General features: G+C 41.9%; 2 protein-coding genes across 5 annotated transcripts in view; both read left to right on the top strand.

Annotated features, from left to right (window-relative positions):
* Nucleotides 1-110: 110 nt before the first annotated feature.
* DSCC1 (DNA replication and sister chromatid cohesion 1) lies at nucleotides 111-15,086 on the top strand. Of its 2 annotated transcripts, XM_032316675.1 has the most exons (9): nucleotides 251-611; nucleotides 2,765-2,930; nucleotides 5,406-5,540; nucleotides 6,791-6,881; nucleotides 8,039-8,177; nucleotides 8,889-8,941; nucleotides 9,125-9,279; nucleotides 11,762-11,910; nucleotides 14,688-15,086. In XM_032316675.1, exons 1-9 carry the CDS (start codon nucleotides 433-435, stop codon nucleotides 14,794-14,796), a joined length of 1,176 nt encoding a protein of 391 aa, XP_032172566.1. In that variant the 5' UTR covers nucleotides 251-432; the 3' UTR covers nucleotides 14,797-15,086. The 2 variants fall into 2 exon arrangements, with proteins under 2 accessions (XP_032172567.1, XP_032172566.1); XM_032316676.1 differs by lacking the exons at nucleotides 11,762-11,910; nucleotides 14,688-15,086 and having other exon boundaries at nucleotides 111-611; nucleotides 9,165-9,275.
* A 1,051-nt stretch (nucleotides 15,087-16,137) lies between these two features.
* The window catches only part of TAF2 (TATA-box binding protein associated factor 2), a 90,338-nt gene continuing 79,779 nt past the window's right edge, over nucleotides 16,138-26,696 (top strand). For all 3 annotated transcript variants that reach the window (XM_032316058.1, XM_032316057.1, XM_032316059.1), the window contains exons 1-3: nucleotides 16,138-16,528; nucleotides 16,919-16,973; nucleotides 25,731-25,891. In XM_032316058.1, the coding sequence (XP_032171949.1) occupies nucleotides 16,446-16,528; nucleotides 16,919-16,973; nucleotides 25,731-25,891 (299 nt within the window). In that variant the 5' untranslated portion in view covers nucleotides 16,138-16,445. The remainder of the gene's footprint in view (nucleotides 16,529-16,918; nucleotides 16,974-25,730; nucleotides 25,892-26,696) is intronic.

Genomic DNA, 26,696 nt, shown 5'->3' with positions numbered 1-26,696 from the left:
ATACCTGCAGGGTGCTTAGCATAAGGCCCGCCCCTGGTGGGGGTGGGGGAGGATGAGACCATTTTGAAAGCGAGGAAATGGGGGCGCCGGCGGGAAAGCGGAAGGGGAGGGCGAGGGCTCCGCGTGGCGCCCGGCGAGGTGGCAGCACAGCTCTCACGGGGTCCCGCCGAGATGGCCCGGCGGAAGCGTGGATTTCCTCCCGCAGCCCCGGTCGTGCGTGGGGTGACGGGCCGCCGCGGACCGCACCCCCCCCCGAGCAGCGGGGACCTTTGGAGCCTTCCGTGGACGCTCCGCCCCGGAAACACGCCCCCTCCGCCTTGGCGCGCTTTTGGAAGGCTGGCCCTTGCTCGCGCAGCTCCGTTCTCTTTCATTAGCCTTGCGGCAACCCTCCTGCCCCCCACCCCGGGCGCGGCGGGTCCCGCGGGCGCAGCGATGAAGCGGACCCGCGAGGAGGTGGACGCGACGCTCCAGATCGCCAAGCTGAACGCGGCCGAGCTGCAGCCTGCGGCGCACTGCCTGGCCTTCGGGCCCGGGGCCTGCGCGGCTGCCGGCGACTTCTGCCTGCTGGAGCTGGAGCCGGCCCTGTGCCAGCAGCTGGAGGCCGGGCACAGGTGACTGCCCCGCGGGGAGACGCGGGACGGGGAAACCGGGCGGGAAACGCAGAGGGCTCGCAGCTGCCCGGAGGCCTCATCTCCAGCGCGCTGCCTTTCTAACGAGGGGTCCACGCCACTGCGGGTCTGTCCACGTAGCTGGACTGCGGTGATCCAGGGGACTGGCCCAGCTCATCTGGGGGGAACACATGGGGAAATAGAACCTCAGTGAAGTTTTGGAGCCCTGAACACTGATGTCAGGATCTGCGCTGAACAATTGGCCATTCTAGCTTAAAATCCGGTGCTGCTATCTAATATTTATATAGAGTTCTCCTTGCCTTCCGCTTATATTCCACTATAGGTCGGATTAGGGAATGAGTTGAAAGCCGTTCTTCACAGTTGGTCATTGTGGGAGGCCTCCAAAAGCCGACTCGCGTGGGGCCGTTTAATGGAAATCTGAAGCTCTTTCTCATTTTGGGTCAGCTACGCATGGGCTGCAAAGCCATGGATTAAGAAATACAGAGGAGACGTCTAGAGAGTCGTTCAACTTTGTGCACGCCAAGCTTCTGGAAAAGGAGTTAGGGGCTCTGGTTTGCTTCTCTTCTGCAGCACCCCACCTCCAACACCTGTATCTTATGAGGCTGTTCTCTTATAGATTTCTTTAACTTGAACTCTTCAGGCTTTCAGTTTTCACATTTACTCGTCTGACGCTGTTATAATTAACGGGCCATCTGCAGATGCTAGCCTCGAAGGATCTTTAAGGAAGCCTAAGCGGAGCCTCATCCATGGGTTTTCATTCCAGCTGAGTTGGGGAGGGGGCGGAGTTTAAGAAAGGACTTCAGGTGTGCGGACTTGCTCTTACACAGTGACTGTTCATACACCTGGCAATCCAGAAGGACCAAGAAATACGTCGTTTAAAAACCTTTTTGCCAGGGGACGGGTAGTTGCTTTAAACAAAATATTGAAGCATGGATGGTGCAAGGTGGAAATAAATGTTGAAGAGTGGGTACTTGGAACCTAAGAGTTTTTAGCACTAGGAAACTCAAAAAAGAAAACCTACTTATTTTCACTTAAATTAAGTCTTAATTTTATTTTATTTTGTTTTCTTAATATTTTATTTATTTATTTGGCAGACAGAGATCACAAGAAGACCGAGAGGCAGGCAGAGAGAGAGAGGAGGAAGCAGGCTCTTTGCTGAGCGGAGAACCCAATGCGGGACTCCATCCCAGGATCCTGAGATTATGACCTGAAGACATAGGCTTTAACCCACTGAGCCAACCAGGCGCCCCAAGTCTTAATTTTAAAAAGGCTCTACATATTCTTCTGTTTCAGGGTTTATTCTTATTTCTTTAAAAGAGGTGACTAGTGTAGGGACGCCTGGGTGGCTCAGTTGGTTAAGCAGCTGCCTTCGGCTCAGGTCATGATCCCAGCGTCCTGGGATCGAGTCCCACATCGGGCTCCTTGCTCGGCAGGGAGCCTGCTTCTCCCTCTGCCTCTGCCTGCCATTCTGTCTGCCTGTGCTCACTCTCTCCCCCTCTCTCTCTCTGATAAATAAATAAAATCTTTAAAAAAAAAAAAAAAAAAAAAAAGAGGTGACTAGTGTAGAGGAGGGTTAAACGTTTTATAAACAAAACTGCTAGAGCCTCTGCCCTGTCAATGCCATCATCTTTGTCCTTAGCCTTTCTTCTTCTTCCTCACTTCTGTCCTTCCCGTCCTCTTCTGGCTCTTTCCCCCCGGGAGCCTTTGCCAGAACTTTTTTACTGCAGTTTGTAAAAACATGTTTTTCCTCTTTTTTTTCATTCAGCGTTGCAGTTCTCTTTATAAAGTCCCAATTTCTTTGCAGCAGAGCTGATGGGTAGGTTAGGGTGTGCTGCTTTGATTGGTACGGGGATTTTCAGAAAAAAACAAGAAGAACCACTCTTAGGTGGGTACCAGGACCAAGAGTATAATGATTGTCTGGGAGCCTATTAGAATTCTGGCTTCCAGCCCAGCCTGGCAGATTGGGATCCAGTTTTTTAACAAGATTCTTGGGGTGGTGGGGGTGGGGGGACAGATTGAGCCTCAAGACTTAATTTTACATTCTACAAGCCTAAAGGATTTTGGAACTGTTTATGATGAAGATGTCTGTTGGTGTCTCAGTAAACCCTGTATTTTCTCTTCCCATTTTCCTGCAGTCTTGTGATTCGGGGTGACAAAGATGAGCGGGCTGTCCTGTGCAGTAAAGACAAAACGTATGACTTGAAAATAGCGGACACTTCCAATATGTTGCTTTTTATTCCTGACTGTAAAACTCCGGACCAGCTCCAGGAGGAAACGCATTGTAACATTATTCACGCTGAGGTACTGTTCTCTGCCTTCTAATTTATGTGAGAATCACAACACCTGTGCTAACACTGCTTTTAATTAAAATCTAGGTATGGGGGCACCTGGGTGGCTCAGTCGGTTAAGTGTCTGACTCTTGATTTTGGCTCAGGTCATGATCTCTGGGTCTAGGGCTTGAGCTCAGCGGGGAGTCTACTTGAGATTCTCTCCTCTCCCTTCTGTCTTTAAAATAATAAATAAATAAATCTTAAATCTTTAGTATAATCACAGGGAATCTGAAAAGTTCTCTAATGCAATTTAAAATGTCTCGGCATTGTTTGGAGTCTTGTGAAGTTGGCTTATTTTCCCTATTGGATTTTTAAGTCATAGGGAAGATGACCATTTTCTGCAACATGGAAAGTTTGTGATTAGGTGACATATTCTAAAAATTTTACCTATTTTTAGTGAGTCTTGCTGGAGATATGTTTGAAAGGAGGCTCCCTCAAGCCACAACTAATGCTTTAAGTAATGTTTACGAGGTGAAGAAACGAAGAAATTTGAATTTTTGAGGCAGGTGTGTTTCTCACCTTGGAAGTTGGTTTAGCTCATTATGGCCTCTAGTCATGCATAATAAATTCTTAATTATCATGGAGACTACTGATGACTGATACCAAATAGAAGTTTCCATCCTGTCTAGATTCTTACACATGTCATGATCCAAACACAGCCCTTAATTCTCTTGGAATGACTTTAGGCCAATGACTGCCTAAGAATTGGAATAGAAATAAAGGAAAATACTGGGAAATGTCAGTGATCCATCATGTTGCTAGAACAGAATAACTTCCAGTAAATTTTCTTTTTTTGGTGGGGGGGTGGTTCTGTATTTCAGTTGTAATTAACTAGAAATATGGGCAGTTCAGTCTTTTGTAAAAGATGTTATTTTTTCATCATGTACCTGTTTCGTAGGTGTTTTTGCAGGTGTATAACGAAGTAGGAGTACCTCTGAGCTCTCGTTAAGGGAATTCTGTGCATTGAGACTGAGGAAAGTGTCACAAAGATCTACCAACTGAAGTTTTTTTGTTTTAAAGATTTTATTTTAAAGATTTATTTATTTGAGAGAGAAAGCATGTGCTTTTATTTGAGAGAGAAAGCATGTGCTTTCTCTCTCAGGGGGACAGAGGGAGGGGGAAGAAGCAGACACTGCACTGAACAGGGAGCCCGTTGCAGGTCTTGATCCCAGGGTGCCAGGATCATGAGCTGAGCCAAAAGCAGACACTTAACTTACTGAGCCACCCAGGTGCCCCAAGCTTTAAACTGTGGTTGCGCTTCAGATGCCTGGAAGGGTTAGGTGAGGAATGCCTATGGGCAGAGCAGGCTGCTGCTGCTAAAATGTTAGCAGATATTAGTCTTTGCAGTAATAGAGAGTGGTGGGGTCTGTGGCAAATTGGAAAACACTAGTCCCACATATGCGGGCAGCCATAGCATGGCCTTGTGGGAAAACAGGCCAATCTTCTGACTTCCTGTTTTCAAGTAAACCTTGACATTTAGATTCTGGGACAAAAATCTCCTCTAATATTTCCACATGGGCAACTAATTTCAACTCCATACTGACTATCCCTCTTGGACAGCACAAAGCAGTCACCAACATCTGTGCTTTGGGTATAGCCAGCATCCCGTCCATTTGTGAACTGTGCCTGAAACCGATCTTTTTGGTTTGGTCATTAGGCTCCTCCCTTGGAATCCTTGGATTCAGCAGCATCCCCATCACTTGTCAATCAAGCCTTGTACTAGCTTGAAAGTAGAAGCATCCTTGACCTTGCATTTTGGAAGGGCACCTTGCCAATAATCCAGTGCGGCCTTCTCTCCTTACTTAAGTGAACCACTTAACCGGGCACCTACCAGACGCTAGGTACTGGCCGTCCCAGGGGTAGGGAGGGGTAGCAGATACTCATCCTTCCAGTAGCCACTGTCAACGGGATTGATTGGAGTGATGAGCCTCTTGCTGTTTCACAACAAGGAATTAGCAGCATTCTTGCATTAAAGTCTCTCTTCCTTAACTTTCTGCTAGATTTTGACACCATAAGCCACATAGAGCAAGGAAACTCCCTCACTCTTAATATCCCTTCATTATTTGAAGACAGTGATCACGTCTCTATTTTTTGTTTTCCAGCCTAAAAATACTTATTTTCTATTGTGTCCATCAGGTTTATAGAACTGTCCTATCCCGGTCATTTCTTTCCTGGGCATACACCCTAGTTTCCAGAGTACATTTGAGCTACTGACCTCAGTGACTGGCTCACTATGCTGGCAGTGTCTTCTTAATTGGGGTTTGAAAAGATGTTTCCTGAATATACCCATTCATTTCCTTGAGATGGCTGGAGGAGGCCTTCTCAACAGAAAGCACATCACCTGGCTCTCTTTTCTTCTTACTGAGAGCACAGGAGTTGGTTGAAATTTTGTATGAAATTTTCTTTTAGAAAGGCTCCTGAAAGGTTATGTATTTATATTTTCTAGATCTTTGGTTTTTCTAATAATTATTGGGAATTAAGAAGATGCAGACCTAAATTAAAGAAGCTAAAGAAACTTTTGATGGAAAATACTTACGAAGGACCCGACAGTCAAAAAGAAAAGGATTCAAATCATTCAAAAGTAAGACTTATTTTCATTTTTTTCTTTGAAATTTACAAAATAGAAATATAATTAGAGCCACTTAATGGTGACATTCTTACTTTTAGTGTTTATATTATGAAAATTTCGAACATACCCCAAAACAGAAAGACCCTCCCCCATATATTCATCACTCAGTTGAACATTTAGCAACATTTTGTCAACCTTGTGGCTTCTGTCTCTGCTACGTCCCACCTTTTTTTTTTTTTTTTCCCCTCCTTTTTCTGGAATACTTTAAAGCAAATGCGAGATATCATGGTGTCATTTACATAGCTGAAAGCTTCACGTGTTCCTAACTATGGAATACATTTTTTAGAAGTTTATTTTTATTTAATTAAAAATATAATTAGGGGCTCTTCAGGAAAGACATTATGGAAGTGGAAAGTATTCTTATTCTCTTGTGAGAACTGATCGATTCATGGAAGTATGGAAAAATATTTACAAGCTAAGTAAAAAAAATTCTCAAGTTTTTAATATAATTCAAAATTATAGAACTGTATGGGCGTTCTGAAGACCGTATTGATGTTAGTTCTCGTTTTCTTCATTGACTGATTTTTTTTTTCCTTTTTCTTTTTTTCCTATAGACCAGATAGTTCACTCATTTTATTTATTTATTTAAAGATTTTATTTATTCATTTGACAGAGATTATAAGTAGGCAGAGAAGCAGGCGGGGGGGGGGGGGGAGGCAGGCTCCCCACTGAGCAGAGCCCGATGCGGGGCTCAGTCCCAGGACCCTGAGATCATGGCCTGAGCCGAAGGCAGAGGCTTATTAACCCACTGAGCCACCCAGGTGCCCCAGTTCACTGATTTTAAAGTGCCTTTAATTCAGTGGCTTTAGGAAATACACAGAGTTGTGTGGTCAGTCACCACAATGACATTCAGAACACTTTAATCACCCCAAGGAAACCCCGTACTTCCTACTTTTAACTGTTACCTTCTAATCTTACTTTTTCCTACTTCCCTCTCCCACTCAGCCCTACGTAACTTTTCTTTTCTCTTTGGCATCCTATCTACAAAACTGTGGCTATAGTCGACCTCACAAAGATTGACCCTATATTTTCTTCTTAGATTTCATGTAATAATCATTACACGTTATCAGAAGAAATTGAGCTATGTATAAATACTGTCTTAATCTGTTCTATGTATCTATTCTCCCAAATTCAGTGAGTCTAAATATATATTCTTCAAAGGCCTTAAAGTGTTTTTTGTTTTTTTTTTCCCCTGGTTTCAGTATACAACGGAAGATTTGCTTGATCAAATTCAGGCAAGCGAGGAAGAAATAATGGCCCAATTGCAAGTTCTAAATGCCTGTGAGATTGAAGGTAGCGTTACTTACCATAATTATTTAATGGAATTATCATGTAAGAAAGAAATTTATGGACATTTTCATCCCACTGCATACTATCTATTTAATTATCTTTTGGTCTTAAAGCTTAGGTTAGGGTTAGGGTTAAGGTTAAAAAAGATCTACTTATCTTTTTGGGTGGGAGGTAGAGGCTACATGTCATGTTTACATGAAGAGGTCCAACCGACTGGTGAGTCCAGCCACTCCTAACGGGGCTTTTTCTTGAGGCACAGTTGATCCTAAGCCTTGGAAATAAAGTTTTAAATTATGGATGCCTGCCGTTAATTGCTATGGTATAGGAGTACCATGAATGTTGAGGTTAGAAACCAATGGATTTTAATGCCACCCTCTTCGTTTTTCACTTCTTGCATGGGGATGGATTAAAATTTTGGTACGTGTCGAGGGGCGCATAGTTTATTCCTGGCGTTTTCTCAGATTGACATCACACACCCTGTTTTCTAAGGTCGCCTTTATTTTTTCAGAATAGCAATAGTAACATTCTCCCTTGGAAATAGTGGATTTGTACTTGATTTGTTTCTCCAGGGGGGATGGTGTTGCATTCGGGGATCAGTTGGCATTTTGTGATCTTTCTGAAGAACAGGGAAAGGTATCTTGATGCCCAACCTTTATCTTGCCATTGATTCATATTGTACCTCTGAGTCTGTTGACTCTTGAGTGACCTAGGCCCCTTTATGAGCACGAGAACACCTCCGCAAGAGATCTAGAGGAGAGTTACAGCCATGCCAGTGCCCCAGAGTGGGAATCACTCTGTGGGATATTCAACCTACAACCTTTGCCTCTTTTGTACAGTGTTCTAATGAAATCACTGAACCAGCTACAGGTTTCCGCATTTCCATTTAGATTGACAAGATTGCTCTGAACTAATTATTAAAGCACTTGAAAAAATCAGTGTGAGTCATAGGTAAGGTACTTTTAAAAACCACTTGGGTTTCCCTCCAGACACAATTTGTAATGATGAGGAGAAAAGCATAAAAAGAAGTGTTTCCTCTAAAGAAAACTAAGATTCTAGTGTCTTTTTTGTACTGGGCAAGAGCACACTGCTTCTTCATTAATCTATTAGCCAATTAATTTGCTTACAATGTCCTTTGTAACTATTACTTTGGGAATTGGTAGGTTATTGGAGGCTTCTTGAATTTGATTATGAGATGAAACTTCTGAATCATGTAACTCAGCTTGTGGATTCTGAATCTTGGTCTTTTGATAAAGTTCCTTTGAATATTTGTCTTCAGGAGCTTGGACCCTTGGAGCCAGAGTGAGTATTTTAATCACTGTCCCTCCAGACTTGCTTAAAGGAAAGAAAATTATTTCCCAGAGTGGAACTAAATATAGACTATTTAGTAGACTATTAATATTTTGATGTCTTACAGAAATTTAAAAAATAATATAACCAGGAAGGACTTAGAAATTTTAGTCACTGGGCTGAATAAATGTCCATCATCTCTGTTTTGTTTGTTTGTTTGTTTTCGTACCTTAAAAAATACAAAGACAGAGGCACCTGGGTGGCTTCGTGGCTTAAGCCTCTGCCTTTGGCTCAGATCATGATCTCAGGACCCTGGGATGGAGCCCAGCATCAGGCTCTCTGCTCAGCTGGGAGTCTGCTTCCTGTCCCCACCTCCCCTCAGCCTGCCTCTCTGCCTGCTTGTGATCTCTGTCAAATAAATAAATAAAATCTTGAATACAGTGTCCTTCCTACAATTCATAATGATGCTTTAGCTATCTTATGATAATAAATGTATGTTCACATAATTCATGAAAAAAAATGTTTAGTATGGGCCTGTCATGTAGTAGCTTTCCAGTATATTTTACTTAGTTCCTACTGTAAAAATTTTAATTGGCAACCAAAATCACTTAGTATGTAAAATCTCAAATTTGTATTTTAAGTTTTTAGTTAGCAATGGTGTTTAAGATACAATGCCTAAAAACATATTGACAACTTTTCAAAGGAGTGTTTTAAATTTTTCAGGGCAATGATTGAACACTGTCTTAAGTGTTACGGAAAGAAATATGTAGAGGAAGGTAAGATTTGGAAAGTATTTTAACTTGTCTGTGTTCAAATTGGTACACCTTTCTGAAATGTGTGCCTGGGTTTGCGGGAGGTGAGTTGGGTGTAATTTTTCCTGAGAAATTGCACTGGGGAAAAAGAAACAGGAGTAGTGCATTGAATGGTCAGAAGACCATAGGAAACAACCTTTTCCTTAGGTGAAGTTTATTTTGCATTGAGTGCTGATAAAATTTGCAGAGCAACAGCACAGATGCTCCTTCAGAATGCAGTGAAATTTAACCTGGCTGAGTTTCAAGAGGTGTGGCAACAGAGCGTTCCAGAAGGAATGACAACGCGGCTCGATCAGCTTAAGGTGAGGTTAGCGGTGGGGATTGCTGCCATAACGCAATGGGTTTTCATTCGTTACTGGGTGACATGAAATCTTTATTGACACTGTGAGTTGGGAGCCACTTTATTTTCCAAGGCACCGTTTCCATTAGGAGCCGACGATGCATTCAGTCCGTCACTGCTTTGAGAATGTTTCTGTCACCTTGGTGAGGTCCTTCAGGCCGGTGTACAGTTAATCCTTCTTCCTGCCCCTGGTGTATTTCATCTTGCTGCATTTGTCTTCCCACCAGCACTGTTGGAACCCGAAGTGCCATATTTACGTGACTGTAAAGAGCAATGGTGTCCCTCCGATTCATTCTCTGCAGTGCTTCTAGAATGACTTGGAAAATGTCAGTGGATGAGACGAACGTCATGCTTAATGATGTAATGGTTGCCCGTAGCATTTAAGATAGACAATCCAGGAGGGCGCCTGGTGGGCCCAGTCGGTGAAGCATCTGCCTTCGGCTCAGGTCATGGTCCGAGGGTCCTGGGATCGAGTCCCACATCAGGCTCCCTCCTCAGCGGGGAGTCTGCTTCTCCCTCTCCCTCCTCCTCTACCACCTGCTTGTGTGTGCGTGTGTGCCCCCTCTCTCAAATAAGTAAAATCTTTAAAAAAGAAAAAACAAAATCCAGGACCCATATCTTGGCCTGCAAAATGCTTCATCATCCCCCTAGAGCTCCATCTCCTCCTGCTCACTGTGTTCCAGTCTTTCAGGTTTTCAAGATCCTCAAGCTCTCTCCCACCTGAGGACCTTCACACAAGGCTTTTTGTTCTAGAACAACCTTTTTTGTAGTTTTGCCTTGCCACCTCCTATTCCTCTTTGAGTCACTGCTTCAAGGAGGCTTTTCTTTTCTCTAAAAAAAAATGTCTCCTGTTGACTTTACCGGAGCACCCAATATTTTTCCTTCATGGCGCTCACTGCTTAGCTCTGGGAAAATATTTAATTATGTGAGTTTCCCACTCTCCATGGTGATAGAATTTTCTTCACTGTTGCTTGCTAATAGTGTCGTGTATGCTCAGTAAGTATCTGTTACAGTGTGGAAGGATTTGCTCAATACTGAGAGTTCCTACTACATCCAGGCATCATGCTGGACGCTGAGAAGAAGATGTCACATGCCATCAGGGTCCTCAGCCTGGGCTCTGGCAATGGGGGTGCCTCTGACATGCATAAATCCTTCCTTATAACGTAGCATGATCTGTGTCACGGGAAGGGTGTGTACAAGGTGTTATGGGAGCAAAGGAAGGGGACTTCTGCATCTCACTGACTGGTTGATCTGGGATGAATTCCTGAAGGCATGGCTGTTTGAGCTGCCGAGTTTGAAAGGACGAACTATGAACTCTCTAGATGGAAGGGCAGGGATGAGGACCCCGGAGAGCCTGTTCCAAGGCATGGAGAGAGAGAAATTGGGCACTATTGGTAGGGATGTGTGACTAGAATAAAATGTGCTGGTGAGTCAGTGAGGGACACTAGGGTCTGTGCAAAGGGATAGAAAGCTCTTGGGGGCCTTTTAGTGACATCAGAAGAGAAGACCACCTGATGAATTTTGCCTTTTGGAAAGAACACTGTGACCTTGAGGATGTTTGGATGGAAGGTTGGCTAGATTATGAAAAGGAGAAATCTCCAGGCTTTCTACAGTTATAGTTACTTGTAACAGAGAAAGTGCTGGCCAAAGAAATTAGGTGATGAGGAATGGTTAAGGGAAATGTTGAGGCCTTAAAATCTATAGGATTCAGTGATCACAAAGGTATGGGGTTTGAATAATGGAATCTAGGATAATGCCCAGAGTGTTCATGGTTTCCTAGGATAATGGGACTAGAGCAGGAAACTAGAGCAGTTTCCTAGGATAATGGGACTAGTATCAAATGAGTTCTTAGATAGGTTTAGATAGGGTATAGAGTTCTTGCCCTCAGAGGAGTAATTTGAGTTGAAGGTGCATGTGTTGCTGTCATTAGCGAGTAGTGTTTGCAGTCTGAGGGTAAGTCGGGGTGAGTTGAGACACCCAGGACAATGACCTTGAACCAAGTTGCGGTATCAGGGTAGGAGCCAAGGGAAATGCAACGCTGAGTTAGGAGGAAAATGATAAGACGGTGATGTCAGCGATGGAGATTCAAATAGGGAGGAGACAACATCAATAAAGAAGACGGCTAGCAAATCCAAGGAAGGGTGCCCCAAGATTTGGCAATGACAGGTCATTGGTGACCTTGAACTAGAGCCATCCTGATAAACTGAGCAACGGAAGTCAGATTGTTGAAGGGAAAACGAGAATTCACCGTCTAAGGGAGCTCTTTTTATGAAAAACGCTATTGAGGGTCTCTCCTAGAGGAGGTGGAAGTTTGTGGAAGTTTCACGCAGCTGACGTCTTGAGTGGCTTGGGCTCAGCCAAACCTAAAGGTAAAAGAATGAGTTGTATTTAGACACTAAACCATTATTCTAACTGCCCTTTTTCATTTCATTTTTTTAAAATAGGGTTTAGCCTTGGTGGATCGACACTCGAGACCAGAAATCATATTTTTGCTAAAAGTCGATGATTTGCCTGAGGATAATCAAGAACGTTTTAACAGTCTCTTCTCTCTAAGGGAAAAGTGGACAGAAGAAGACATTGCTCCGTATATTCAGTAAGTAATTTACCAAAGTGGATTTTGAGGATTTTCGTTTCTTTCTCTCTTCTTTTTTAAAGGTTTTATTTATTTATTTGATAGACAGGGATTACACGTAGGCAGAGAGAGGAGGAATCAGGCTCCCTGCTGAGCAGAAAGCCCAGTGTGAGGCTCGATCCCAGGACCCTGAGATCATGACCTGAGCCAAAGGCAGAGGCTTAACCCACTGAGCCACCCAGGTGGATGCGACGGTTCTTTTTATAAAGAGATTTTTATAAAGAGACTTATTATTAGGAATTTTTTTTTTTTTTTTTGAGTATTCCCTGAGGACATGGCTTCCTTTGAAACTTTTTCAAGTGGTGGCTGTCTTTTCTGTCATTATTCACCTCTGATCCCAGAGGTGGGAATGTGTTGTCTTTCTTCCGCATGCTGCCTCTAAAACCACTTCTCTGCCCTTCTTCCTGCCAAACTGTACCTCCTCCAGGCCAAGTCAGACTACATGCCCCACTATGGCTCTAAAGCAGGCCCTCTTGCTGATGGACACCCCCCCCCCTTTCCTGCTGCCTCGCTTTAACATTTCCCATAGATGCCAGATTGCAGGAAAACAACCTAGCTCGTTGGTCACTGTTTACGGGACTCAAATCTCAACTGTCCTAATGCTGCCACCTCTTCACTGTGTCTCAGCTCTCCTGTCCTCTCTTTACCCAGGCTGGATGTAGAAACAGGTAAGAAGAGACAAGGACAATGTCTTTCCTACCATTAAATCTGCCAGCCTCCTTGGATTATGTCTGCACAAACGTCCTTTTGCAGTCCTTCCTCTATAATGCATGAACCATCCCTGCTCCTAAGGCCAGTCCTTCTTCTGCACTAGATCCATCCCTCTGGCCTCATTTTTTAAAATACTTGTTTTTTTGTTTTTTGTTTTTTTAGATTTTATTTATTTATTTGATAGATGGAGATCACAAGTAGGCTGAGAGGCAGGCAGAGAGAGAGAGAGGAGGAAGCAGGCTCCCCGCTGAGCAGAGAGCCCGATGTGGGGCTCGATCCAGGACCCTGGGATCATGACCCGAGTAGAAGGCAGAGGCTTTAACCCACTGAACCATGCAGGCACCCCAACCCTCTGGCCTTATTAAAGATGTACATCTTCTAGTTATCTCTGTCCCCCCTTTTGTTATTGATGTCTCCCTACCTGCTGTATTATTCCCATCAACATATGGGATTCTGTACTAATGCTCATTTTAAAAAACAACAGCCTACTGGACCCCATACCTTCTGCTCTTTTTTCACAAGAAATTCCTTTTAAAAGTTTGGGCACTCATTTCTGCTTCTTTGTCTCCCATTCTTTCCTTAACCTGTTGGCATCTGTCTTTCTACATTTCAGCGGTCAACCGTCTATCCTTATTTACTTGGCCTCTTAGAACTGTTGGGACACTGTGCACCATTTTCTACTTGAAGCACACCGTTTTTTCCCCTCTCTCCCAAGGCACCTCCTTCTCTGTCTCTTGCTCAGATGTCCTGGTTCTTTCCAACCTTTAAATGCTTCTGAGCTCTGGGACTGTTCTTGACCATCTGCTTTTCCATTTGTAATTTTTTCCTTGGTGCCCTCATCTAGACCTGGATTTAAACTTAATCACTTCCTAATTTTATCTTCATATTTGATCTTTTCCCTGGGTTCCAGTTCCTCTTTCCCTGGCTGTCTATTGAGCATGTCCACTCGGATATCTAAGAGGAGTTTCAAACCCGACATGCTCACAACAGAACTGTGGTTCCGCCTTGTCCTAAGCCTATCTTCCACCTCTCGGTGACATCACCACCATTAGTCCAATTACTCAAGCAAAACATCTGGGAATCATACTTGTCTTTCTTCTTCTCTCACTCTCTGGTTCAAACTATGAGCAAACCCTCATGGGTCCTCTAGAACCTGCCTCTGAATTGGTGTCCCTACTTGTATTTTTCCCTCTTCTCCTGTCCTGTGCTTCAGACTTTTTATTTTGGAAAATTTCACATGTTCAGAAGTGACAATATAACATAATGAATGCACCAGGTACTCACCACTTAGCTTCCATAATCATCAACTCATTGCCTCCATTATTTAAAACTTAGATCATATTCTGCTTTTACGTTAATGAAAACCCACCTAGTGACTTCCCTTTATACTTAGAATTAAATCTCACCTGCTCCTTTCCATGTTCGTTAAAGCCTGCATGACCTTGCCGTTGCTCCCTTCTCCAGCTCCTGTCCCTTCATTCTTTCTTTACCCATACATTCCAGTGATAGTCCTCCTCCTCTCGGGGTACAGAAGATGAAGCTAAAGTTCAGGGAGGGTGGGTAACATAGATAAGCACCCACAGGTAGCCTGGGACCCAGGGTCTCTGTCTAGACCCTCCTATATTGCATGGCTTGTATTTCTGATTTGGAGACTGTGATACAATGGGGGAAAAAAAATTGAACTTAGAAGCAGACCTGGCAGCGAAGTTTGATTCCATTCTTGACTACCTGAGTTCCATATCTAATGTGGGGTTAAGTAATACATTACTGTTACTCTTTCTGTGGTTAAACAAGGTAATACGTATATAGTACGTACTTCAATTAAGGCTTAGTAACCACTCCATACTCTATCTCTCCCACAAACACACATCCTTATGCTTGTTGGAAAGATGGATATAGTTAAGAGAGATACAAGTAATTAGCACTATGAGTATAGTTTATATATAGTGTATATATATGTGAATATATATAAATAGCTAGCACTATGAATATTCATGCTATTCATTTATTTTTTTTTTTCCCCACAGAGATTTGTGTGGAGAGAAGCAAACCATAGGTGCATTGCTCACTAAATATTCTCGCTCGTCAATACAAAATGGTGTTAAAGTTTACAATTCAAGAAGACCCATTTCTTAAAAGAAGAACAGTCTGTTCTTTGGGACTGAAGTTGCTTCATAAAGTTGATGGTTATAAGAAAAAGATTATTGCATATACTTGCAAATACAGATTTTAAAAACATACTTTGAAACGTTTTTCTCCTAATCCTAAGTGTTTTGAAACTACAGCTCTTTTTCCCTTAAATGAAATAGGACATTTATCTTTCAAGTTACTTTTTTATTATGCATACAAACTAAATTAAATAAGGACAAAAGTTTTGTTTTCTATATTTAATATATTTCGAGTCTATATGGTTTTATTTATAGAAAAGTGTTGGCCTTTTTTATATTTAAAATTGCATTCCTTTAGGATTTGATGTCCTAATAATTAACAAATTTAAAGGCTTTTTTCAGAGAACTAAATAGTTTTTCTAGGAAAGTATTACTATTTGTTCACTAAAATGTCATTTCTCAAGTGATTTCCCCTCTATTTTCAACATTCCACCAAGACAGAGAGTCACTAGATCCTCTGTTATCTAAATTAGTCATTTACATTGATGAAGTTGGCCTGGTAATAGCTGCTATGTTGCCTGGCTGATGTCCATATGAAATGGGTGTGATCCTCAATCTTACATGAAGAATACTCATAGAGCAATTTATAATCCTGTAATGGAGAAAAGGGACACGGCTAATGCTGGAAATCTACAAGTAATGTCTAATGGGTTTTGGAATGCTTGATAAAATGCCTTTATAGCTCTATTTTCCTGATTTGTATTCATTTGACCAAAGTTCAAATTAATTTTAACTTTGCTAATAAGCTTGTCACCAGGACAGTTTCAGGGGTTAGGCGAAAGATAAATCTGATCCAAGGTTTAAAAGAAAATGTTAATGGGTAATCCACAATTACCTAACCAAGATTCGACTGTACCTGAAATTTGCAACTGTTTTATTCTCTTGTACATAAACTGCACATGTCGATGGTTTCAAAATATTTGTCGTTTCAATAAACGTTTTGTATCTATGTGCGATTATTTAAAAAAAAAAAAAAAAAATACCGAGGCAGCAGTACCTAGTGAGGCCTCTGAGTTAGGACTACCTGGGTCTAATTACAGGTCTCACAGCTACAGTCACTGGGGCTCAATGAATTCATGCTGTCCCTTCACTCAGCAAACCGGCGGGACCCTCTTCTCCTGGTTTCATGTGCTCCTGGTTCTAAGACCCCACCCCCATTCCCCGCTCCGCTCTTCCCCAACCATTATGTATTTCCTAATTTTTAACAGTAGGCATCCAAATGCCGGGAAAAGCAAAAGCAAAACCCCCAGTGCGCTCGCGCAAGCCCCACCCACCGGCACAGAACTTCCGGCTCCCGCCCTCGGCGCCGTCCCAGTTCCGCTGACGCCAGAGGTCAGAGGTGACAGGCAAGATGTCGGCCGTCTGTGGCTTGGAGCGGTTGGTGAAAGGAGCATCTTCGTGACAAGCTCGCCGGAGACGGCAAAAAGGAGCCGAATCGCGGGAGCAAGTTTGAGGCGGAGGCGGATCGGACGCGGCTGGGTGTGGGCGCCGAGGGAGCCCTGGCCGCGGGGCATGACTGTCGGGAACGTGGGGGAGCGGGGAGTGGGAGGTGCCGGAGGCTGGTAATACCTCGCAGTCCCCCGGGAACCGGGAAGCCAAGCTCGGTGGGAGCGCTTCATGCCGCCGACTGGTTTAGAGCCCGCCAGGATGAACAGGAAGAAAGGAGACAAGGGCTTTGAAAGCCCAAGGCCATATAAATTATAAGTATTTTTTCGTATTCCTTTCCTTTTCTAGCTTTAGTTCTTATTAGTTAAATTTTGTGATTGCTTGACGCTGCCTTGGTGACCCTGGGAAATCTAGTGGGAAACGAGAGCTCACTCACGGTGGTGGAAATGCCGTTTGTAGGACCCTATGTGGACAGTATGTATGGTTTTGAATGGCAGTGTTGTTCAACAAATTTAATGTCCCTTGCAGGTCAATAAGTGTTTTTCTTAAAATACCTAGCTTCCTATTTTTATACGAAGAAATCTATTTTCGTGGCTGTTGCTAAATTTAAAACGTGCAGTTACCTTAGAACTTCCTGATTATTGTTCCGCAGAATTATGTTTTTATTTAATGATAGTAGTATTTCCTTTTTCTTTTTAATATACAACCCATCAGGTTGTCTGCATCAACAATATAAACTTCCAGAGAAAATCTGTTGTGGTAAGTATATTCTCAACAATTATAAGCAGTAACAAATTACAATATTTAGAAATCTTCCCTTCCAGATGACTAGGCTTCAAGACTAGGTAATATTCAGAATTCAGATCTGTGTGACTCCAAGGTACATAGTCTTGCTGCTGGTCCAACTGCCTCAAATCTCCCTTCTTTCTCTCTCTTTTTGTTTCTGTATTAACATTTTATTCTGTTTAATCTGTTGTGGACTGTGAAAGTCTCTATTACCAAGCATTTTAGAATTTTGCATGACACAAGAATAAGCCCATAGTGAAATTTTTTCTGTGAGAAAAATTAAGGTTAGCGCTCTCACAGACTTAACTTGGCTGCTAAGAGGCCGGTTTTGTTTTCTGATACTTGGCTGACCTGGTTTAGGAGCATTGCTTTTTGAAGGGTTAGGTATGGTGTTAGGGTGTTTGAAATCTCTCAGACCTTGCCCCTTTCCTTTGATATTTATAGATTGCATATATAATCCAGTCTGGGACAGTTTTTGGCTACCCAAGTGCTTAGTTTGGGGAGACCTATATTAAAGAGACAAAATTTTAGTGAGCTTTGTTTTTTTGTTTTTTGTTTTCATTTGTTTTGTTTTGGTTTTTGCAGGGGGTGGGTGATGGCATGAACTTCCTTCTGGAACTGTTACCGCTGTATGCATAAGTTTACTCAAGATGAGCTGTATAGTTAAATTAAAAAGTAACCTATTATAGGAATCTTAGAATCCTTAAAGGTTCACTAAGTTCCATCTCCTTATTTAGGGAATTTCTCTGTCAATATTCCTTGCATAGGATTACAGCTGACCCTTGAATAATGTAGGGGCTAGGGGTTCCGACTTCCTGCACGATCAAAAATATGGGTATAACTTTGACTTCCCAAAATCTTACTGCTAATAGCCTACTATTGACCAGAAGTATTGCCAGTAACATGAACAGTTGATTAACATGTATTTTGTGTGTTTATTATATACTGTGTTATTGTAATAAAGTAAGGGAGGGAAATAATGTGTTATTAAGAAAATCATAAGGAAGAGAAAATACATGTACAGTACCGCCCTGTATTAGGAAAAAAATCCACATATATGTGGGCCTTTGCAGTTCAAATCTGTGTTGTTCAGGGGTCAGCTAGATTTACCTTGTACTTCATGGAAGGATACTTAGGGGTGTTGTGTTGTGTTGTGTTGTGTTGTGTTGTGTTGTGTTAGTTGGGCAGGGAAGATAGGAGAATTAGGAAGTTTAATTAAGATGTTACTGTAATAATCTTGGGGAGAAATGATGCAGCCCTGAATGAAATAACAATAATGAAAGTGGTGTAGAAATAGAATTGACATGATTGACTGAATTGCAGTGAATGTTCATTGAGTACATTCTATGTATGAGACTTTACTAAGGTTTTATGTGAGTGATCTCAATCACAATAACCCCATGAAGTAGACACTATTTTAATCATAATTTTAAAAATTAAAGTGGCTGAAAGGCTGGAGACTAAGTAACTTTCTTCAGGGCATAAAGTTAACAAGTGATGGAGCCATTTTAAAATCCAGGATGACCTAAGAGTCTTCTGCAGCTCCTTACTGTCTGTTCCCTCTTTCCACCTCCTCTGCCTCTGCATATATAATCCAGTCTGGGACAGTCTTTGCCCAAGTGCTTAATTTGGGGCGACCTGTATTAAAAGAGACAAAATCTTAGTGAGCTTTGTTTTTTTGCCAAAGTAACAGATGGGAAGGAATTGCAGATGATTCGTACTAAAAATGTTAGGTGTCTGTGAAAGAATTGGGGTTTCCCACTAGAAAAATTGGTTGGGTGGTGAATGGATTAGAGTCCTATAAGGAAATAAGCAGCATATTCATACAGGTTAATTGAGGGAAGGTTGTAAAAGGACTAGTTAGAACAAACAGGGTTAAGAGAAACCAAGAGTTGGTGGGGCATGCTGGGTTAGCAACAAGGAACAGTTAACACTTCTAAACCTGAAAAAGCAAAGGAAGAAGGTACTGTGGTATAATAGACTGTAGTAGCTGTGGGAAAGAGTCACCTTATAGGATGTGTGGCCTTTGGTGGCAAAAGCTACTGCCTCCTTCAGCTGGGTAGCAGGGAACCCGAAGTTTAGCTGTAACGAGCTCACTTCTCTTCTCCAGTTTTCTCCTCATGCTTCCCATTGGACCACCCCAACTAGAAGCTAAAGAGCTAGTGGCCAGTTAATGTAAATCCTGGGGTATAGAATGGAGAGTGGATTCGGAGGGGCAAAAGGAGAATATGTAGAATAGTCTACCCATTTGCCCCCAAAAACATTCTTGTTTTTTTGTTTTTGTTTTTTTTGTCTTTTTGAGATGAAAAGCTAGCATTCCCAACACAGGGAACTTAATGAAGTCTCACCCATTTTTGTAGAGGTTGGCAATGGCTGACTACCTATTTTTGTAACAAGTTTTGTTGCAGTGCAGTCACATTCACTTATTTATATATTGTCCCCAGTGCTTTGGAGCTGCGCTGGCAGAACTGAATACCTATGACAGAGGCTCTGTGGCCCACAAAGCCCATTTACTGCCTGACCCTTGAGGGAGTTTGCCAATCTCTCATCTCATGAATTTATGTGAGGATATGGCCGTTCAGCTCTACTGTCACTGAAGTATTAGCTCCCACCAGTATCTTTCATCCAAAACAGTGGAAAGAAAAGTAGTTAAGAGACTGAAAATTAATTGCTACAGCCCCTGCTTTCTTTAGCGGGTGTCAAGGCCAAAGTTGATAAACACAGCTTTCTCATTCTCCTTCCCGTTCCGTTTTCCTTTTTCTTCTGCTGATATTTCTGTTGGTCTGACTAGACCTTCATTCCTGTAGGATCTGCATCCTTGCCTGTCTTTATTGAGTTGTTGCACTTTTCCGTCGATGAGGACTGTTGGCCAGGTGAGCCATAAGAGGTGTTCCATGAATCCTCCTGGACTGCAGACAGAATTGTTGTCCTTACTATGTTGCAGAACCTATTCTTTGTTTGATAATTGGGATTAGTTATTCTAGTCAGTATGGTGGCCTCTTTCTCTGCCTGATGGTTTAGTGGCATGAGGAACCCAAAGTGGTCAAGGGACAGTCTCAGCTTCCCGTGTAATGGAACCAGGACTATGTGCCCTGGTGGATGCATGTTTCTCCTGGCCAAATACGCTGAACCCAGGGTTACAAAGACAGCAAAGATTCCTTCAGTGTTTTTTTGTTTTGTTTTTTTTGTTTATAATATAATAGTGAGAAGAGTCACTCCAGCTTTTACCCTTGGTTTGCAGATCTAGTTTGGCCATGGAAAGCTGACCTTGTATATTGTCCACTAGTTCAAACAGCATCCTGTTGGAGGTCTCTCAATTGATGCAGTACCTGAGCCTTCAGTAGCTGATCACGCCAGCATTTCTGGATTATAGGGCACACGATGAAATGAGTAAATTTTGTGTGTAAGAGCCCATCACCACACTTCCCTGTATACTTAGAGGCATGTGTGAGATATTACAATGATATGTATGGTCTTATACAAGTATGTTGTGGTTGGGGGGAAAATCTAGAATATCTCTGCTCTTGTAAGGACAGATATGTTCTTGATGTGTGCTGTCTTATAGTCATTCTCCTACCAAGTGACTGACTGGTCCTTCCAGTACCATACTGAATGCTTAGTATGAGCCTGTGCTAGTGGCAGTGGGCCCTCAGCAGTGGTGGTAGTCAGCACATCCCTGATGGAGGGAAGACCATGCCATAGGGCTCATGTAGAGCATCTGTTCTGCCACTATGACCTCCTTGTGCATTGGGTAGGGTGACTAGGGAAAGAATCTGCTGTATTTACTTCATCTTGCCCGTTGGTTTTGGGGAGGTCCTTTCTGCTGTGGGTGCCCTCTGATGGTCATTTATGTGATAATAACATGGATATTTCACATTGTACCTGTTCTGAGAAATCCATCCATACACTTCTCCTGCCCTCTTCCTGTTTTCAGTCTTTTAATTTTGTTCTTACCAAAGTCCTAAGTCCTAATCCAATTGCCTATGGATCCGTGTAGTTGTATACTTCAGGACATCTCTGCTTCTACAATGTGGGTATGGCCAGATAAATTTCCCAAGGTTCTGCTGGCTGTAGAACTTCTTCCACTGTCTTTTAGGGCCACACTTCAGTGGCATTCTAATGGCAGTTCCCTCCACTTCCAGCTGGTGGTAGCATTCTGCGTGCTTACTTCTAATTCGGGCTTGTGCTTTGTGCTGTTAGCTGAGCATAGGGAGCTCTCAGTGACACGATGGGTGTAGATTGAGGGAGAGGTAGAGGAGCAGTGGGAGGACGTCTTACTGGATTCTGAGCACCTGCTCACGTGTTGCCTCTCCTTTATGAACCTGCTTGGCCCTGGCTCAGATCTGTTGTCTCTATTTAAAAGTGAAAAGTGCTGCACTTGCCCAGTTTTATTTTTCAGAACTTTATTTTACTCTCTTATCATTATGGTCATTTCAGGTAACAGTCTTTGGAAGTCCTATGGTCAAGTGTTGAGTTTCTATTGAAGGGTCTAGTAGCAAACCAGTGGTTGGTTTGAGTATGGTTAGTGACAGAAGACTTTGTGGCCTTCCTCTCAAAGCTCAGGAATTTGCACTGTCATTCTATTGGGAAAAACCAGCGTCTGTAGAGCACCTCTGTCTGTCGTGGACATTCCTAGTGCCATCGAATCTACTGACTTGTAAGGCCCAAGTGTCAAGTTGACTCGAACCACGCCTGGGCCTGCTGCAGAACCTTTTCTTTCTTTTCTTGGTCTAGACCCCTCTCAAAGCTGGTAACTTAGTAGGTTGCCTAGTAAGCAGTTCGCCCAGATCTAGATATTGCCTCCGGAATTCAAAGAAGCTTACCAAGTTTTGTGTCCTTTCCTCTTCCCCCTCCCCACCTTGGTGAGCAGTATGAAATGAAGCAACTTATCTTTTCTTTGAAAGGAATACTTTCATATGCCTCAATACTGGAACCTTAGAAGCTTTATTAATGTGATAGGCCCCTGAACTTTGATGCTTTTTAACCTGCATCCTCTGCCATCCATGTATTTTTTTCTTAAAGCATTTGGAGAACTTGCTTTTTTCGTCTCATCACGTCTAGTTAGCATAACTCTGTCATTATAATATTCTAGTGTAATTCTTTATAGCCTATCTTGGAATCAAGGGACTTTTGGACTATGTTTTGATTGAGCAGGAGAATTGATAATAGCTTTTAGTTATTAGATGACAGTGAAGGGGTTCTGCTGTTTTGAAGAAAACCTGTGTCTGATTTTTGTTTTTCCTGGTAAGAATTGGCGGGGTGGGGGAAGCGTTTGCTTGATAATTAGTTTTGATACTAGTTACCAAGAGCTATGATGATTTGCTGCAGTAAAAATACTATATCTGAAACTGTGGTTGTAATTGCCAGTTTGTGATAATTCATTGTCATTCTCCAAAACCTACTCAACTTTTCTATAGGCCGAATAATAGAGTTAAGTGAAGATGTAGTAGGCATCTTTCAAGTATCTGATGGCATGAATCTCTGCAGTTCCCCAAGGGATGTTTATTTGCTTTGACTTACTGTCTAGCCCTTCTATAGTAGTCCTCACTGTGCTGGTTAGAGAACAAATATGGGGATTTGTCAGTTACTAAAATATATACTGTGTGTTCTGAGACTGGGGAAATAAGCACGAGTCCTACTCCGAAATAGCCTTGGGCTGTTACCCCCATTAGTACTTGATCTCCAAAGACTTCCAGTATGACTAGTAGACTGGTAAGGTTTTGGGACTCCAGGAATTGTTTCAGAATCAAGGTACAATACCTCCAAGAAGAGAGCAAAAATTAGTTCATTTGAGTATGATAGATCTCAAGATTTTAAGGAATGATATGTGAGACTTGTACATGTTTGTAGGCATAGAAAAAATTCTACAGGGAGGAGGCATTGTAATTATAGGAGAGGGTAATTAATAGAGTGGAATTTTAAAGGCTGCTGTAGGGTATGGCCTCCAGTGACCAGTGTAAGGATCATTCTTGAACAGTAAAGATGGCTACATGCAGCAGGAGGGCAAGAGAATTGGTAGATGGCAGAAGAGTGGTTGAAATAAAGGATCTTGAATAAATGCAGAAGAAGGATTGTGTAAGAAACTGGAGGAGGTTAAGGAATTGGAGGACTTCATGTGGTTGACCAGGAAGACTGGGGCGGGAAATAACAGGAGGGGCAGAAGAATAAGCATGGCAGGCACTCAAGTTTGAAGTGTCAGCGTGGGAGTAATTACCAGCAGTAATGATATATCTTTTGGAGTGTGGTCTCAATGCTGAAGTGAAGATTGTAGGAATTAAGGTCAAGGAACTTTGAAGCTGTTACTGCACGGATCAAATATATCTACATTCATATCACTTAGAATGATGGCAGAGGTTAAAAAGGGGGGAGTGTGAGCCTTTGATAAATGTTGAAGAATTTGGGAGATTTGAATAAAGAGGAATAGAGGGTGGTGGACCTATACGGCATGAATGTACAGGAAAAGAAGTGGAAAAGAATGATAAAGACATGTCTTAAGCATTTATTGGATGTCCACTATGATTTTAACCAACTGAGCCACCCAGGCGTCCCCCCACTATGATTTTAAAGGCTTTCCATGTATTAAATTGCTGAGTTGTCAGATCACCTATTTCACAGATGAGGAAAAGACAGAGCTAGACTAATCCAAGATCATACACTCATTAAGTGGTAGAGCTTGGATTTGAATGCAGTCAGTTTACCTCCAGAAAGCATAACATTTAAACATGACATTATCCTGCCCTTGCTCTTATAGCATATGCTATATAAAATCCTATGAGCGGTCTAGAGTAGCATTTGAAACTAGGAGGTCTCCTGTTTTCCCCTCCCATAATTTATAGTGAATGAAAGAATAAGTAACTTCTTGTCAGAGGGATTTCAAGAGACATTTTATCTAAAGCCAGAAGGTATAGAACAAGTATTTGAAAAAGTTGAATAGCAAAAGAGAGATTTAGAACAGGATAGGAGTATCATCAACTGTGAAGTGTTTGGGAGGGAACAAGGAGCAGGAAGGAGATGAGACTAAGTGAGAGCTTAGGTGACTGGGGGCTTGCAGTAATGCCATTGCTCAGAGATGACAGGGAATGGAGGCATGTAGAAATTAAAGGATCTGAATGTTGTAAGCAAATATAGGTTAGGGCTCTAGGTGGTGTCAGAGACCTGATGATACATGGAAACTGGGCTTTCCCTATCTTCATGAAATACACTCCATTCACTGTTCTGTCACTGCTAACCTTGGTCTAGAAAGCCAAATCCTGTTCTTAGTCCCAGCCATGTAGCTAGCTACTGACTTAAAGCACTTTCCATAATCTTTTCTAGTATAGCTCACTTTTGCTGTTGTCTTGATTCTGCTCGCTCTCTTTGAGCTGATCCAAGTTTGTTCATATAGATTGGTCATTGGATTGCTGATAGGCTAATTAAGCTAGTAGTTTATACCTTTATTTTATAATTATTATTTTTTTAAGATTTTACTTATTTATTCAACAGGGAGAGAAAGAGACAGCAGGAGAGGGACCACAAGCGGGGGGAGTGGGAGAGGGAGAAGCAGGCTTCCCACAGAGCAGGGAGCCCAGTGCGGGGCTCAATCCCAGGACCCTGGGATCAGGACCTGAGCCTAAGGCAGATGCTTAATGATTGAGCCACCCAGGCACCCCAGTAGTTTACACCTTTGAACACAGCTTTCATCAGCAGTATTTTGGCTTCTTTCTGTTTCATTTGCTACCACATAGATCTGCATAGATAGTATAATTTAAGAATGTACGGCTCTCTTCATATTTGGGAATTAGAGGGATTGGGGCTGCAGAATCTCTAGGTATTTGAGCAGTTATGCTGAATGTTATAAAAAAAATTTTCTTGTGTATTATTTAAAACCTTGTACGAGAAACCTAGCATTGTAGGAATCCTTTGGAATCATTTAGATCTGGTTTGAATGTAAATCCTCCACTTACTACTTATATGACTTTCTTAACTTTGTTAACTTATCTGTGAAAAGTATAAAGCAGTACTTTTTTCGGTTGTTAGGTTGTTAGTGGGATTGGAGAGAACATATGCGTGTAATGTCTGGCATATAGTAGCGCTCACTAAAGAGCAGCCATCTTACTTGCTATGCTTTAGTCCTTTATGTTGCTGCCTCATTTCATCTTAGCTTTTCCCATTGTAGCTTCTCCAGTTTTCCTATTCACCTGCAGCCCCTTAAAGGCTACTGTTTCATGCCTCCCATAATTGGCATTTGAGTACATCAGTTTTTTTACTTGAGATAGTAAAGTCAGTGCACTAGATGCCATGTTCCAATGGCCCATCTTTCCCATTTGATTCCCATTTTGGAGGGCCATGTTCTTTTACTCACCAATCTGGTTTTGATTCTCTTTCTGCTCTTTTTTTTTTTTCTTTCTTCCCTGTTTGAGTTCCAGTCTGTATGGAAATTCTTGAATTTGACAGTAGTGAGTCGTTTTACTTTTCTATTAGCAGAATGTCTAATTTTCACTGATAGTGAATCACAAAGAAGATAAAGTATTTATAATTCACACCTGTTCATTCATTAGGACAGTAATGTTTGAAATGAAGATACTTGGAGAGCTTTTGTTTGTATGTAGCTATTTGAGATTCTGTCTCTGAAGTGTGGTATACATAGTAGAAATAAAAGTATAAGTAAGTGTAAGTAGTAGAGATTAAAAAATATGTTCTAAAACCTACCATTCTTAATTATAATGAAGTTATTATACTTTATCTTTGCAGGGATTCGTGGAACTGACTATATTTCCCACAGTTGCGAACTTGAACAGAATCAAATTGAACAGCAAACAGTGTAGAATATACCGAGTAAGGATAAATGATTTAGAAGCTGCTTTTATTTATAATGACCCAACCTTGGAAGTCTGTCACAATGAATCAAAACAGTAAGTTGTATACATTAAAAGTTAATATTTCTAACAGCTTTATTTTCCCGATATTATTGGATTAATTTTTTTTTTTTAAAGATTTTATTTATTTATTTGACAGAGAAATCACAAGTAGGCAGAGAGGCAGGCAGAGAGAGAGAGAGGAGGAAGCAGGCTCCCTGCTGAGCAGAGAGCCCGATGCGGGACTCGATCCCAGGACCCCGAGATCATGACCTGAGCCGAAGGCAGCGGCTTAACCACTGAGTCACCCAGGCGCCCCGGATTAATTTTTTTGATAGATTTTTCTTAGCTGATTATTAGACTTCGAATCGCAATATTTTTCCGAATTATAATTTTTCTTTTACCGCTCTGCTGAAATTTTACTAGCTCTGCCCAAAATAGTAAGTTACTAAGTTTCCTTTCTTCAGACTGGTTTTAAAGAAGTATTATCTGAGAATTTGAAATAAATTTTAACCATTTTCCTACTTTTAATGGTTTTTAAAAATTACTTCATAAATATTAAATGTGATCTTAGTAGATTAGGTGTTTATTATAATCCCTGGACCAGAGACCACTTTACTTAGACAGTTTCAGACTATCATATAAAAATATTGTTTTAAATGCCTCTTTGCTTCACTTTACATAAATACTAGATCTGTAGAGGTTACTTCTGTTTTTTATCAGTAAATGTGTTGTGATGAGTTTTGTGTCCTACTTTTTACAATTAAGTGCTTTGTCTCCACTTTTCCAAATATGATACGCTTTACTTTCTGTCATTTTTATGGTCAGGTTAATATTCCATTTACTCAGTATTCTATAGTTC

This window comes from Mustela erminea, chromosome 16 (assembly GCF_009829155.1).
Source record: "Mustela erminea isolate mMusErm1 chromosome 16, mMusErm1.Pri, whole genome shotgun sequence".
NCBI classification, from domain to species: Eukaryota; Metazoa; Chordata; class Mammalia; order Carnivora; family Mustelidae; genus Mustela; species Mustela erminea.
This window is presented reverse-complemented; position numbering and strand designations above follow the sequence as displayed.

Bases quoted from the DNA above. Each gene is read 5' to 3' on its own strand.
- DSCC1 (XM_032316675.1), top strand. From the start codon at position 433: ATGAAGCGGACCCGCGAGGAGGTGGACGCGACGCTCCAGATCGCCAAG. The intron at 8,178-8,888 runs GTGAGTATTTTA...TAAATTTTTCAG, and splicing joins CTTGGACCCTTGGAGCCAGA to GGCAATGATTGAACACTGTC. The intron at 8,942-9,124 runs GTAAGATTTGGA...CCTTTTCCTTAG, and splicing joins AAAGAAATATGTAGAGGAAG to GTGAAGTTTATTTTGCATTG.